This window comes from Ursus arctos, unplaced genomic scaffold (genome assembly GCF_023065955.2).
Source record: "Ursus arctos isolate Adak ecotype North America unplaced genomic scaffold, UrsArc2.0 scaffold_9, whole genome shotgun sequence".
Taxonomy (NCBI): Eukaryota; Metazoa; Chordata; class Mammalia; order Carnivora; family Ursidae; genus Ursus; species Ursus arctos.
This window is the reverse complement of record NW_026623111.1, coordinates 67056952-67073250: the sequence shown is the minus strand read 5'-3', so window position 1 is coordinate 67073250 and position 16299 is coordinate 67056952. Positions and strand designations below refer to the sequence as shown.

Here is a 16299-nt window from a genome sequence, read left to right as displayed (position 1 = left end):
TCCCTGTATTTAGATTATTTTTCCATTTTATTTTATAGTGATTTTGGAATTTGGCAATCTTTTTTTTATAGTTTATGTATTTTTATGTCTTAAGAATCCTCTTATGCCTTTATATTCTCTTGTAATTTTACTATGAATGTTTTAAAGATTAATCTTTTACATTTAAGCCTTTAGTTCACTTGGAATTGATTTTTGTGTTTGGTGTTAAAGAGGGATCTAATTTATTTTATTTCGTTTCTATTTATTGACTAGCTTATTCTTTCTTTACTGGTCTATAAGGCTTACTGTCATAGGTTTCCGCATATTGAGGGAGAAGGTATTAGATTCTAGGCGCTACATTTTGTTCCACTGGTCTCTTTATTTATCTTTATGCCACTACTACCCTTTCTTAATACAAATGTATAATATATACATATATCAGGTAAGGTAAATATCTCACCTTTTTTGCCTTCTTCAGTGGTATCTTAGCTATTAATGAATCATTGCTTTTCCATAAACAGTTTAGCATTGGCTTGCTAAGATTCCTATTGGTATTTATACTGGAAATGTATTAAACTGATAGTTCAGTATGTGGGAAAATGCCTTTTTAATTTGGATAATTTTTATTTTTCTCCTGAACACACAAGGATCTTAGAACAAACTAATTTAGATCATTACTGTACCAACTGAAATATGCTATATCTGGCCAGTATTTTGGTTCTTTTTTTTTAGCCTCATTAATTGACAATATTATTATAATATTGCATACAGTTAGAGTTTGTTTAGATTCACCTTAAATGAAAGAATTCTATCATTTTCTCAGCTTACCACTACTTCTTGCAATTTGGCTCTTTATTTTAAGATTATTTCCCTTTTTTTCAACATTAAAAATGAGGTTTATTTTTCCACATCAACAACAAATTATAGGAAAATAAAAATATGAATATAATGTCTCTTATTATATATCAAATCAAATAAAATAGACTTCTGGTTTCCAGTCCCACATGTAAGAAGCTTAGAAGTTATCACCCCATTCTAACAAGAAGTAAAAAGGCTGAACAGATAGAAAATCATCAACTCTCTAGGATCTGCAAGAGAGGGGAAGATACAGAGAAAGCTACTGCCACCAACCAAGAGAAACAGGCAAATATAGGGATTCATGTCAAGGGTAGAAAAACCTGAACTATAATTGACAAATTTCTAGAAACTCAGTGTGGACATGTCTAAGATTTAAAAACTCCAGGGAGAGCCAGTCATATGGAACTACAACATGATTAGATTTACCTCCAGGAACTTAGTTTCCTACAGAAAATTTCAGAGGAAAAATTGCCTCATTTTTCCCATAGCAGGAAGGTAAAAGAAACCATTTTGAAATACACCAGAATACTCTTTCTTTCTTCCTTCCTTCCTTTCTTTCTTTCTTTCTTTCTTTCTTTCTTTCTTTCTTTCTTTCTTCTTTCTTTTTACTATTTATTAAGTTTTTAATTTTAATTCGTATAGTTAACATACAGAGTACTATTAATTTCAGGTGTACAATAGAGTGATTCAACAATTCTATACATTACTCAGTGCTCTTATTGATCAGTGTACTCTTTAAGCCCCATCCACGATTTCAGCCATCCTCCTTCTCCCTCCCCTCTGGTAACCATCAGTTTGTTCTCTATAGTTAATCTGTTTCTTGGTTTGTTTCTCTTTTATTCCTTTGCTCACTTGTTTTGTTTCTTAATTTCCTCATGTGAGTGAAATCATATGATATTTGACTTTCTCTGACTTATCTCGCTTAGCATTATACTCTCTAGCTCCATCCATGTCATTGCAAATGGGAAGATTTCATTCTTTTTATGGCTGAATAATATTCCATTGTATATACCACTTCTTTATCCATTCATCTGTTGATGGACATTTGGACGGCTTCCATAATTTGGCTATTGTAAATCAAGCTGCAATAAACATGGAGTGCATGTATCCATTTGAATTAGTTTTGTATTCTTTGGATAAATACCCAGTAGTGCAATTACTGAATCATAGGGTGGTTCTATTTTTAACTTTTTGAGGAACCTCCATACTGTTTTCCGTAGTGGCTGCACCAGTACAGCATGAGAATTCCTATTTCTCCACATCTTCATCAACACTTGTTTCTTGTGTTTTTTATTTTAGCCATTCTGACAGGTGTGAGGTGATTTCACTGTAGTTTTGATTTGCATTTCCCTGATGAGTGATGTTGAGCATCTTTTCATATGTCTGTTGGTCATCAGTCTGTCTTCTTCAGAGAAATGTCTGTTCATTTCTTCTGCCCATTTTTAAATTGCTTGTGAGTGTTGAGTTGTATCGGTTCTTTATATATTTTGGATACTAACCCTTGATCAGATGTATCATTGACAAATATCTTCTTCCAGTGTAGGTTACCTTTTAGTTTTGTTGATTGTTTCCTTTCTTTTTATTTTGATGTAGTCCCATTAGTTTATTTTCACTATTATTTCCTTTGCCTCAGGAGATATATCTAGAAAAATGTTGCTATGGTTGATGTCAGAGACATTATTGCCAGTGCTCTCTTAATAGATTTTTATGGCTTCAGGTCTCACATTTAGGTCTTTAGTCCATTTTGAATTTATTTTTGTGTATGGTGTAAAAAAGTGGTCCAGTTTCATTCTTTTGTATGTAGCTGTCCAGTTTTCCCAACACCATTTGTTGAAGAGACTGTTTTTTTCCTCATTGCATATTCTTTCTTCTTTTGTTAAAGATTAACGGACCATAGACTTGTGGGTTTACTTCTGGATTTTCTATTCTGATCCATTGATCTGTGTGTCTATTCTTGTATTGGTGCCATACTGCTTTGATTACTATAGCTTTGTAGTATAACTTGAAATCTGGAATTGTGATACTTAAAGTTTTGTTTTTGTTTTGTTTACTTTCTTTCTTTACGTTTTTTTTCCCCCTCTGAGAAAGAGAGAGAGGGCTAAGGGCAGTGGGAGAGAGAGAATCTTAAAACCTTAAGCTCAATCTCACAACCCTGAGATCATAATCTGAGCCAAAATTAAGAATTGGACACTTAACTGATTGAGCCACCCAGCTGCCCCTCTTTTTCTTTTTCAAGACTGCTTTGGCTATTCAGGGTCTTTTGTGATTTTATCCAAATTTTAGGATTGTTTATTCCTTCTCTGAAAAATGCTATTGGTATTTTGATAGGGACTGCATTAAATCTGTAGATTGCTTTCGGTAATGTTGACATTTTGACAGTATTTGCTCTTCCAGCCCATGTGCATGGAATGTCTTTTTGATTTCTCTGTTCTGAATTTCTTTCATCAATGTTTTATAGTTTTTGGAGTACAGATCTTTAGCCTCTTTGGTTAGACTTTTTCCTAGGTAGTTTATTATTTTTGGTGTAATTGTAAATGGGTTTATTTTCTTAATTTCACTTTCTGCTGCTCATTGTTTGTGTATAGAAGTACAATAAATTTCTGTATGTTGATTTTGTATCCTGTGACTTTACTGAATTCATTTATTACTTCTAATAGTTTTTTTTTTTTTTTTTGGTGGAGTCTTTCAGGTTTTCTATATTTAGTATCCAGCCTGTCATCTGCATATAGTGAAAGTTTTACTTCTTTTTTAGCAATCTGGATGCCTTTTATTTCTTTTTGTTGTCTGCTGTGGCTAAGACTTCCAGTACTACGTTGAATAAAAGTGGTGAGTGTGAACATCCTTGTCTTGTTCCTGACCTTAGGAGAAAAGCTCTTGGTTTTCCCCCATTGGGGATTATGTTAGCTGTGGGTCTTTTGTATATGGCCTTTATTATGTTGAGACATGTTCCATCCTAACCTACTTTGTTGAGGGTTTTTATCATGAATGGATGTTGTACTTTGTCAAATGCTTTTTCTGCACCTATTGAAATGATCTTATGGTTTTTATCCTTTCTCCTATTGATGTGATGTATTTTGAGTTCATTTTTTTGCTCTGAAAAATATCCTTTGAAAGTTCCTTAGTAAAAATCTTTGATGATAAAACTGTTTTTTTTCTCTCTTTTTGAATGGGTTCCCTTACTTGAAAGATAGTTTTGTTGGATATAGAACTTTAGATTAATATGTTATTTTCTTCCAGCATTTTAAAGATACTAATCTACTGGCATTTTGTTTGCAGTATTTCTGGTGAATAATTAGCTGTCAGTCTAATAGTCATCTTTGGATATACTCTGTCTTTTCTCTCTGCTTTCATTTAGGATTTTTTCCCTTGGTCTTTGGTTATTTGCTGTTTCTCTACCATGTAACTTGGCATGGATTTCTTTCTTTCTTTCTTTTTTTTACTTATCTTCCTGGGGACCAACCGTGTTTCCCAAATTCCAACCTATCTACAATTCCTCGAATTTCTCGGTTTTCATTTCTTTGAATATTTTCTCTCTGCTATTCTTTATATTATCTCCATTATAAAACTCTGGTTGAACTTAAAGTAGACATTCATTTATTCAACAAATATTGTTGAGCACTTACTATGTGCTGGACACTTGTTTCCAGGTATTTATCAGTAAACAAAACTGACTGAAACCTTGTCATCATGAAATTTACAATAAAAGGTACTGTATTAGAAAGGATTATGACTAAGGAATAAGAGGGTCCAAGTGCTAGGATGGGGGCAGAGGTTGTCTCTGTTTGTTTTTTTTAATTTAAACATATAAAGTTTTGTCAAGTATGCCTCATATGACATGTTTTCTTGATTTCACATAAACCTGATTGTCCCTTCTTAATCTCCCTTTTATGTAGTGTTACACTCAGAAATGGATTTAATCAAAGGGTCTCAAAGAACAGACTACAGTTTTCCAAAACTCCACTTAAATAGAATTTTATATTTCTGTTACTGTTAGTTGTTTTTATTACCTCCTTTGGTTAAAGTCATTGTATTTACCAATTTTAAAAGGACTTTGATATTTTTCAGCTATAAAATACAGATGTCAAATTAAATTATCTCCAAGGCCTCTTTCTAGTTTCAAAATGCAGGTAGAGTCAGATCCAGCCTTTATGAGGCCAGATTATCATACAGCTTGAGGAAGGTATTTTGTAAAAACTCTTTCTTATCTATGTTACAAATATTAAATTAGATACAGTCTTGTAAGAGGTTTGTGCAAATGAGGGGCCCCAAAGATAAACCTTCAATAGCTTAATAAAAATTCTACTGTTGTGACAACATATTTATATATATTGGATTTGCTTATATGCAAAATGTCTCTCCCTTTTTTTGCTTTGTAAGGAAATATAGATTACAGTAATAAATAGATTTATAAGACAAAATGGATTGTACTGAGATCCATTGTATGGGTCCCACAGTATTCCATTCACAATCTGCTGCCAGTGTCCAAATAGCCTTTACTCAAATTGTCAGCTCTGAGTTTTTTAATGTGTTTTGGCTCATAATATTTCTTCTTTCTCTGCTCATTTGTAATGAAAATAAATGTTAGTTACTATTGTGCATCAAGTCACTTATTTATATTTCATGTTACCAGAGTTTGAGGGGAACTTTTGAGAGAAGATGAACTTTTCAAATAAAAAGAGTAAAAAGAATTTTAAAGTAACAAAACAGCTCAAGACATAACTATAGCAATCTGGATCCAGAACTGTCAAATACACATATGCATATATCTCTATCCTCATCTTTAAAATTGTCCTCAGAAGTAAGAGTTCTTTTGAGAGCAAATTTTATCATAGAGAAATATGGAGTAATTACTGAAATAAACTGTCAAATATTTTGAACCTTATATTGAATAGCTTTTGTATTTTTTATAAGTAGCACCCCACAGGTGATAGCAGCATATAATTTTCATCCTTCCCTAGATGATGATGGGAAGAACCCCTCTCCCTTTGCTGGGAGACTGTGTGTCACTTACTGTAATTTCCCATCATTTTTCAGGAGGGTGACATGAGGAAGAGGGATAATTATCAGGATTTTTTTTTCACTGAAGTGTTTTCAGGTGAATGACCCCTAAGTTTTCCATAGCAAATAGGTGTGGATTAATCTTTTGATGAAATTGACCCTATTCTAATTTGTGTCATAGAACCGAAATATGTTAATACTATATTCTTAAATCTGGACTTAGTAATTCACAAGAGACTTTTAGTATATTCTATGTTAGTATTTCTCAAAATATAGTCCAGGGCCATCTGGATTGCAATTACTATTGGTATTTTTTAATATCATGCTAGACTTATGGACTCAGAATATTGTAGCTTAACGGGGAGAGGGGAGGAATCTGTATTTTTGTAAGTTCTCTATCTTATGAATATTCAAGTTTGGGAGCCACGATTTTATATCATGACACCTAACAAATGGCACAACACAGTACCAAGGCAGCTGGTTGGCTTGCAAGATAGGATAGCCTCTCCTGGAACTTTCTTTTTTTTCTTTTTTTTTTTTTAAAGATTTTATTTATTTATTTGACAGAGATAGAGACAGCCAGCGAGAGAGGGAACACAAGCAGGGGGAGTGGGAGAGGAAGAAACAGGCTCATAGCGGAGGAGCCTGATGTGGGGCTCGATCCCATAACGCCGGGATCACGCCCTGAGCCGAAGGCAGACGCTTTAACCGCTCTGCCACCCAGGCGCCCCTCTCCTGGAACTTTCTATACAGACAGGCCTCTTGGGCAAAATTATCTTGTTTTTTAAAATGTAGTTAAGAATTTGGAGACAAACACTGAGAATATTTTTTTGCACAAAATATTGACTATGAGACAGACTAACAACCAAGTCTGAATTCATGGAGGTGTCAACTCTGGAAAACATCATAATGACAAAAAGTAACCAATGATGCAAAAAAACATTAAAAGAAGATACAGTTATTCAAAGGGCATAGTAGAATGAGGTCATTAAACAACTTTATGTTTCCACTTAGTAGCTTCTGGAAGTTTAGATGTGCATGGAATAAATTATGTTCATAATTACGATCCAAAATACCCAGAGAAGGATAAGGCATTTTTTGTACATTATATTCAAGGCAGTTTGTGATATGTTTTAGAAAGTTTCCTAACCAAGAAAGCTAAAGTAAAAGGAGTGCATGAAATATAAGTTCCTAGCTAATCGACAAAATTAACTGGAATAATTTTCAATCTTAGGATTTCAAATACATATTTTTACAATCCATACTTCTTTGTTTTATTCATCCCTTATAGTATTATTTGTTGAAGACGTTAGAAATATTCACTATTTGCACATTATCTTGTCATCATACTCTATAAAATCAAACTTTTGGTAATATGACTTTTTTATGTAATGAATTTATAATTGAGGAAATTGTCAAATAATTCCTATTAGATGACATTTTTCTAGTTTTATTAAATGCTTTATAACTATGTTAAGTGTGACAATTTCTGAAATAGTAGATCAAAAACATAAAATATTTCTATTTATTACTTTTTTGATAACTGCACAGTCTGGAATCTGTAAATATTCAGATCCTTACTCAGCATAGAAATGATGACTTGTGAGTGTTGTAAAGCAAATAAATCCTTTTACAAAAATAATTTTAGCCGTTCCTTTAAAAAATATTTATCATATTTTCAACACATAATCATAAAAATCTAGTTAATATTTGATGTATTTTTAAAAAATATAATCATGGTGGAAATCTGATAATTTAAAAATTCTTTTAAAAGTAACATTATCTATTTAAAATGTTAATAAAATTAATTATGTTATGTGTGAATATGTTGACCTGATAAACTAGGGATCCAGTTTCAGAGATATTCTTTAAGGCCCATGACAAGCATACTATCAATTTTATGGCCAAATTTCTGCCACATCAATGCCAAACTTGCTCTTTCCCTTACTGGAATCCTTGGAACAAGCACTGGACTTTGAGCAAGGAAATACGACTTACAATTGTGGCTTATATTTGGTTAATTATGATTATAAAGAAAAATCATGTGGTTAACTAAGAATAGTTGAACATAGTTGCTCATGTTGAGATCCTGTAAACATCTGGAAAACGAGCAGTTACTACTTAAATATAACTATTTGTGTTTATAGGAACAAAGAACTTGAAATGGATTGGTTAAAATAAAGGCACACACTTTTAAAGATGATTATACCACATATTTGCACTTAGAACATTCAACTACTACATTGACAATAATAAAGATTCTTGTTTTCCTTTTTTTTGTAAACCATACTCTCTAGCACCACAGTAGTGTTTCATCTAAAAAGCAATCTAAGTTAGGAAGCATGCTGAATGCTTCTATAGACTTTAATTATAATTAAAAGAAGCATTTTGACAGTTTTTGTTTAACAACTTCCAGAATATTTGACTCTCCTTAATCTTTATTATAAAAATACCATGGAATTGTCTTGGGAATGCTATTTTACAAGCAATTAATTTTTTACTCAATAACTTTGTAACTCTAACTAAATGTAACTAGAATATAATAGTGTGTTGGGAATACTTTCCAACTTTGCTAAATGACTCCTTTATGGAAAATCTGACAGCTTCTTTGCCCTTATTTTTAGTTTGACATCAGGTCTTCAGAATTTGAAGGAAGTATGACCAATGATTAAATGATGGCTTGGTAGGGCATGATAATCTAACTGTATTAGAGAGTAGACCTCTTTTCATAATTTACAGTGTAAGCATGGAGATTTATTTAACCTTAATTAGTGTTTTCTACTTAAATATCTCTAAGTAGTTGTAGTTTACCTATGTCCATAGTACTAACATAAGTTTTTGTCTAAGAATAACCTTTAATTCTAACCTTTTGTTACCTTTTAGTTTCTTTATTTCTAATGAGTCTGACTTACTATAATCCGTGTACATTGTAACTTAGATGAACTTTTATTGAAACGTGTTCTTCTTTAATTGTTCCTACTGTTTTGTAAAGGAATATTCTTCAGTTTTTCCCACCCACCCTTCATTTTTTCATATTACACAATCATATATTTTTTAATCTAATAATTAAGAGGCTGTATAATAATGTAAATTATATTCAGCAAGATTATAAGGGAGATAGAAGAGGATTTGCAAATTAGCTTGATGTTATCTTTGCTCAATATTTTATCTACTTTGCACTATATATTTATTTTTGCTAAATATAGTTAATTTTGTCTTTTGTCAGGACTGCTGATCTTTTTAGTCCAACCCTACTGAATAGCTAGAGGTAAAGATTTTAAAAATCTCAATTGAGTAATACTATGGTTAGATCCCTGAACTGTTACATATTACAGTTGCAGAAACAAATTAATTAACACTAAAGGATAAAGTTGTAGAAAAATTAAACAATGTAAGAGAGAGCACTGCCTGTGTTATTGTATTTAAGAATAATTTCTAAGGCTTCTATCATTCATTGACACACGGCAAGGAAATCTGTTTGAAATCAACTACTTCCAGTTGGTTCTTTGGAGTTTTCATGGGTGGTATTTATCATTCTCAAGGCTCTGATGTATCAAATATTAATGATAAATGAAAAAGAAAATTTCAGTCAGCGGGTATATCTGTCAAAGATCCTCAGTTTTGGGAGTATTAATTTTCATAGAGAAGTAATATTTTCCTGTAGAATTCCCCATGCTTACTATGCTTTTGAAATACATACACTTGGATGGAAACCTGTTGTCTTAAGTTGAACATCCTATATTTATCCTTATACCTCATCGAAAGCAATATTCTGGAATGCAGGGCATTACTATCAGAAGTAACAAGAATAGGTATGAAATTGTGATTAGTTTGATAACTAGATTTTTTCAAGTCTTTGGTTAAGAATAATGAGTTATTTTATTATAAAAAATTATACTGATCCCATATTTAAGTAGTAATAACATGAAGAGATGATGAAATTTCCTAAAGGAAGAAAAAAATCTTAAAAGAAATTTTTAAAAACATAAATGAATCATAAAATATTTATATATTTGTCATTTTTAGAAAATAAATGATTGAGGTAATTTCATGATAAAAATATTATTTGTGTCATATTTTTTCTCATTTAAATCACATGGTTATATAGAAGCTTATTTCAATATAAGACATTATTCTTCTGTTATTTAAATACCTTTTCATCTTTACAACTCAAGGACGATTTCATGATATCCTATTTTATTAAGTAATGCTAGTTCCCCAAAAGTGTATTTATGCCACAAGTGAATTTAAAATTCCAAGAGGATTCATTGTCTGACAATTCTGGTTTTATATTTTCATCCTTTTTTGCTTATTAAACTTCAATTATATTGGTGATTGCTCAGGATTTGGAGAAGCAGTTAGTCTCCCAACTAGTGAAAGGCAAGACCTAGTAGGTCTGCACTTTTTTTTGCCCTTAACTATTCAATTCTCAGATATTGACCAGTGGAACAAGGTAATTGAACAACTAGGAACACCATGTCCGGAATTCATGAAGAAATTGCAACCTACAGTAAGAAACTATGTGGAGAATCGGCCCAAGTATGCAGGACTCACCTTCCCCAAGCTCTTTCCAGATTCCCTCTTCCCAGCGGACTCTGAGCACAATAAACTCAAAGGTATGCCCACCAGGGACAATTTCAGAACCACCGCGTGGGTGATGGACTAAACAATGATAGAGACGAATGATAGAGACACCTCTCTTTAACTTGAACTACCTCAATTTAAGGAGTATTTTTTAAATATTTATTATTATTACTTTTTTTTTTTCTAAGAGCATGTGGTTAAGGATTTTAGAATTGTGTGGAGATTCAGAGGGAAAGATAGTAATAATGTGACTATGGGTATGGGTATGGGTAAACTATGTCATGAGGCTTATTTGGAATCTTAAAATTCTTTTGCAGTGTAACTCTAAAAGACCAATGTGATACTCATTGAAGTCATTGTTCCAATTCTTTTTATTACCTGGAAAATATTTTCAACACATTTTTTTGTTATAAAATCTTGGAGACACAAGTTTTGAGTTTTCTTTTATTTGTATTTTATGGAATGTTCACTATTTTTTCATTTTAGAGTGGCAAATGAGATTTACTTACACATTTTATATTTAATAGAAATACTTTCATTAATAAGTAATTCTTTCTACAACTATGTCTGTAGTTAAGAACTTCAGTAATAAATCTTAGTTTCTTCACCCACAAAACTTGGATAATAATGCCTTAGTCATAGGATTAGAGCAAGGGATAAATTTGGCAGTGTTTAAATATATACTATAAATATTCTATTTCTTATTTTAATTTAGAACATTTAGAGAACCTGATTTTGAAACAAATTTGATTTTTTCCTTGCCTGGGCTCACTGTCCCTGAAAATAATGGTGAACCTGGACAAGTTATCTAATCTATCTATACTTCCTTAAACAAATGAAAGTTGAAAGCGTCTGCCTTAGGATCATTGGGAGGATTAACTGAGTAAATATTTTGTCAAGCACTCAGAACAATGCCTGGCTCACAGTAAATACTCAGAAGCTGTTAGACATTTAAAAAAAAAGTAATAATTATTATTTAAAATGTAACTATATTTATCAAAAAGGAAAAAGGACATATGCTTTTGAAATTTTACCCCAAATGTCCGGTGGGTAATTAATTACAGACTTAACTTACAGGCGTAACTTATAGCTAATACAGACTTAAATGAGACAGAAACTAAAATGTGATGCTATATCCCAGGGTCTTATCATCCCCAGACTTTCATCTCATGAGTTTTAAGTGTGCAGCATTGTGCCTGTGTTTGCGACAGTTTATTGCACAGTTGGGTTTCTTCTGTCAGTTGACTTCACAGTCAATGGCAACAGACTAAATGATTACTAGATCTGCTGCTTTTAAGATCAACACTGCCTATACACAGATTGAGGAAGAGCTAAAACTCCAATAGAGATTTGAAGAACTTAACGTCTTTATGATGCTAATTGACATGTCAGGCAAAAGTGGTCCCTTTATATGGAGACATTTGTAGTGTAACAAATGTGGAGATGATAAAAGCCCTGATCAAATTATTTGAAGTAATGACAGCACTTGTAGAAAAACTATTAAATAAAATACCACGCTTCATAATATGATTCCGACTTTCTTGAGTTTATTTTTTTGTTTTTAATCCATTTTCAATCTCTATGATTATATCATTTTTACAAATGATATGCTAGTTTATATATTTATAATTATTTAAGATAATTTTAATATAAAAATTGGTAAATTATAAAGAATTATACGAATAATCAGAGGGAAGAATTTATTCTATTGTTATTTAAAAAGAGCATAAGACGTTTACTTGTAAATAAAAGAATGAGAGAGGAGGAATTGAAACCTTTTTTTCCTCCTGATTTTGTTCCCTTCAAATAGTATTGATCATTGTTTCTTAGAGAGATTCTTTGGTATTACTGTAGTTCATGTCCCTGTTGATGAGGAGCCCATTCCACTCCACCCTTTCTAAGAGCAGAAACAGGTTTGATGGGACAATCTGTGGGAGGTGGGTGTGTGTGTTTGGGTATAAAATCAGTTACAAATCAAAGAGATCTCTGAATCAATGAAATGAATAAATATGCTCTGTTGGGCCATTAGGGGGAGTCATGGAACAAATAGAGTCTTTTCTCCATAAAATTTTCAAATCAGATTGGAACTGTTTTTTCTGTAAAATTTTATGTTTTTAGAGATAGAAAACCGAGTGTCTTTTAGCATTGTCATTAAATAAATACACTTATTAATTTTCACCATTTAATTTTTGGGGGGCATCTCTGGCACCCCACACTGTACCTGACACAGAGTAGACATTTAGTATTTTATAAACTGAACTAGATCACCCATATCAATATGGTTGCTGAGATGTGTGGATTCTTTCTCTCAATTCTGTCCCCTCCTCTCTATCCTTGTAGCTTCTACTCCTGTTAAAGCCCTCATCATCTCCCCCATCCTCAAAAAAGTCACCCCTGACCTCATTGCCTCCCTCTAGACACTGCTTTATCTCTTTTTTGCATCTCAGAAAAGCTTTTAAAATGAGCAATCTACATCCACTTTATCTGCTTCCTTTTAAAAAATTTCATTCTTTCACATTTATTTTTAATTATGTGAGATAGTGTGTGTGTGTGTGTGTGTGTGTGTGTGTGTGTATAACTTCTCCCCTCCTCAGAGGTAACTATTATTTTCAGCTTGTTGATTATTCATGCAGACTTTTCCTACACATTTATGTACATTAATACGAAGAGAGAGAAATATTTGTTGTTTAATTGGAAAGGGGCAGATGTGCACAAATCTATCGATCATCCTTGCAGCTTCATTGTGTTGCTTAACAACATGGCCATGTGAGTACGTATAGATCTCCCTCAGTCTTTTAAACTGCCAACTGCAATTCCGTGGTACATTTGTACCATAGCTCATTTTTTTGCTCTCTAGATATTTAGACTGTTCAAAAAAATGTTTTTATTCCATAACCCACGCTGCAGTGACCATCCTTTCTGTATTTTTTCATGAACATGTACGATTATTTCTCTAGGCTATATACTTAAAAGTAGAACTGATGGATCATAAGGCACTCACATTTAAAATTTTTAATGGATAGTCCAAATTTGCCTCGTAAAAATAATTATCAACGTACACTCCCACCAACATGAATGAACTTACCTGGTGTCAGGAAGTATTTTGCCATCTTTTCCTTTTTTTCAATCTGATGAATAAAAAATATTTCATTGTTTCATTTTGCACTTCCCTAGTCACTTGGTAATGTTGCCTGATGTTTGGAAGGAAGGTGCTAGTTTATCTTCGTTTTCTTAATTTCCTCCCCCTTCAACAAATTTTCCTGCCAAAGTCAAAATTTTACTAATTGTTTCTCTCACTCGTTGTTTCAGCCAGCCAAGCCAGGGACTTACTGTCAAAGATGCTAGTGATTGACCCCGCAAAGAGGATATCAGTGGAGGACGCCTTGCAGCACCCTTACATCAATGTGTGGTACGACCCTGCCGAAGTGGAAGCGGTAAGGCACAGGCTTATTTACTTTCCTTCCACAAACGAATCACAGTAACGGGGTGCTCAGTGCTGAAACCTGCAAGAGAATTAGAACCCAGAACACACACAAAGGACTTCATACAGTTTCGAAGTAATAAAGTTATTACCTTCCCCTCGAAAAGTTATTTTCTTCCACCTATATTTTATATGCTTTTCTTTTTCAGGCTCTTCCAGGAGAGATGAGGATTTAGTCCAAAAAGCCTTAGCTGTCCATGAAACACATCCATTTGTTTTTGGTAAATTGTTAACATCTCCAGTGTTTTATATTTGTTTTATTTATTTTTTTAGATTTTTTTAGATTTATTTGAGAGAGAGAGACATACACAAAGATAGCTACAGAAGGTATAAGGGAGCAGGAGCGGGAAGGAGACAGAGAAGCAGACTCCCCACTGAGCAGGGAGCCCCAACGTGGGCTCGATCCCAGGACCCTGAGATCATGACCTGAGCCAAAGGCAGATGCTTAAACGACTAAGCCACCCAGGTGCCCCTCGTGTCTCCCTTTTTATGTTCAATTCCCAGCCTCTCCTGATGCAAGCTAAGTAGCAGAAATCATAATAGAGAATAAGTTGCTTTGCCTCCCTTTCCTTCATAAGATGCCTGTCATTGGTGAAGTGCGGCGCTACAAACATTTCGCACATAGAGCTTTTTACCAGGCCATTGGTGACTTCGTGAAACCTTACACGAATTAGGTGAGAAAAATTAGGTAGTCCAATACAGAGTATTTCAGGTTTAATCTAAATTCACTGCCACAGGAAGATGAGCCTCCATATTGTAAATCTAGGCAGAGTTTAGGAATCTTCTCAAAAGCATCACTTTTATTTTATTTCATTTTATTTTTAAATTCTTTCCAACCATTCAATATCTTCTCTCCAATCTCTTTCTTATGTCTTTGCCTTTCTCCTTTTCTGTGTGGAGCTAAGGCAAAGGGTTGTTGTTGTTGCCCATGTGTGTTCTACAGGCTTCCTGACGGGAATGTCCTTTTGTCCCTCCTTTAAATGTTACCATCAGCAATGTTATTTTCTCCCCAAAGCATCAAAATCTCCTCAGATTCTTGGAATACTGCTACTAAATGATCTTTTTTTAAACATAATAACTTCAAATTACTTTGCTTGAATTGGTTTTTAACATTCTATTTGAACTACTCTCTTCATGTGCTTTCTCATATCTTTCTCTGTACTCCAAAGTATTCTTGCTTGAGCATAGTTTTGCTTTGTTTCAGCTTCCTTTTGTTTCATTGTGTGCCTGCCCATGTCAAGATGAAAAAGTCACACGGACATAATTCTTATCCCTTCATCCTTCACTGGAGAAGTAAGAGCTGACAGATGGGAGTGAGGATTAGGGAGAACTTTATAAACATAATATTCAAAAAACTACTTTCCACGGTAGCCCAATCCTAAGGCATTCAAAAATTTTGGCGAAAACACGTCAGTGATAAATGAGTATCTCAAGTGTGGGAACTGGGGTGTAATAGTTCTTGATGACATTTTCTTAAGATCTGCTCTCTTAAGCAGTTTTACAATGATGTTGAAATTTCACTTTGCTTAGAATTTTAAGTCGCTTGATTCGATTCTTACAAAATAAAATCTTAATATTTTTATGGGTAAAAGATAGAATCACCTTTACTCTCTCACTCTTGGGAAATACTTTCAAAGATGTTCTTGGGGTAGAATGAGGTGATGAAATAACTAAGAGACAGTACAATGTATATGTATGTGAAAGGTAAGTATGAACATTTTTTCTTGGATGATTTTCAAGAAAATACTTTAGGTTATGTTGTTAAAAATTTTAGACAAACAAATTATTTGAAATTGTTGCTCCTCATTTATTTTGATCGTTCTAATCATGTGGTGTGTTTATTTTTTTCTTACATCTAATGTAATGTGTGTAATCTGTTTTTAATGGGTGGTGGCTCAGAGTTTAATTGGAGTCATAAAGTCTGCGTTTGTTATTCACTTGTGATTATGTTGCCTATAAAAGAGATAGTTGTTTAGAATCTATAACAGCATATTAATGAATAGCACCAGAGAGTTTTTAAATTTAACATTCTATGAAAAATTTCTTTGGAAGATAAGAAGATAAGATTTAGGGTGCTAAAATGGCTAGAACCTTTTTCTCCCTCATTTCAATATTGTCATTCTGGGGAATGAATAGTAACAATGTAAGATGTGAATTTCAGAGGAAGGATTTGATAGAGCCTGAAGGTTTAAGAAAAGGGATCAGTTAATGCACAGAAGAACAGGCAGGTATTCAACATTTAGACTGGGATCATTGGTTATACAAGGGTAAACATGTTTTACATCTAGACATGTTGCAGCGAATAGGTTGGAATCCTGACCCCAGGGCAAGGACAATTCGTTACTCTACAAAATGTATTGTACAAGTCACAACTAGGAAGAGACAGATCCTAAAGATGC

At 33.1% G+C, this 16299-nt stretch overlaps 1 protein-coding gene across 14 annotated transcripts in view; it reads left to right on the top strand.

The window, feature by feature from the left end:
- The window catches only part of MAPK10 (mitogen-activated protein kinase 10), a 531796-nt gene that overhangs the window by 471681 nt on the left and 43816 nt on the right, over nucleotides 1-16299 (top strand). For 13 of the 14 annotated variants that reach the window (XM_057309896.1, XM_057309893.1, XM_057309889.1 and 10 more), the window contains 2 exons: nucleotides 10269-10451; nucleotides 13729-13853. In XM_057309896.1, coding sequence (XP_057165879.1) covers nucleotides 10269-10451; nucleotides 13729-13853 — 308 coding nt within the window. The remainder of the gene's footprint in view (nucleotides 1-10268; nucleotides 10452-13728; nucleotides 13854-16299) is intronic. The other variant, XM_057309899.1, reaches the window with a different exon arrangement.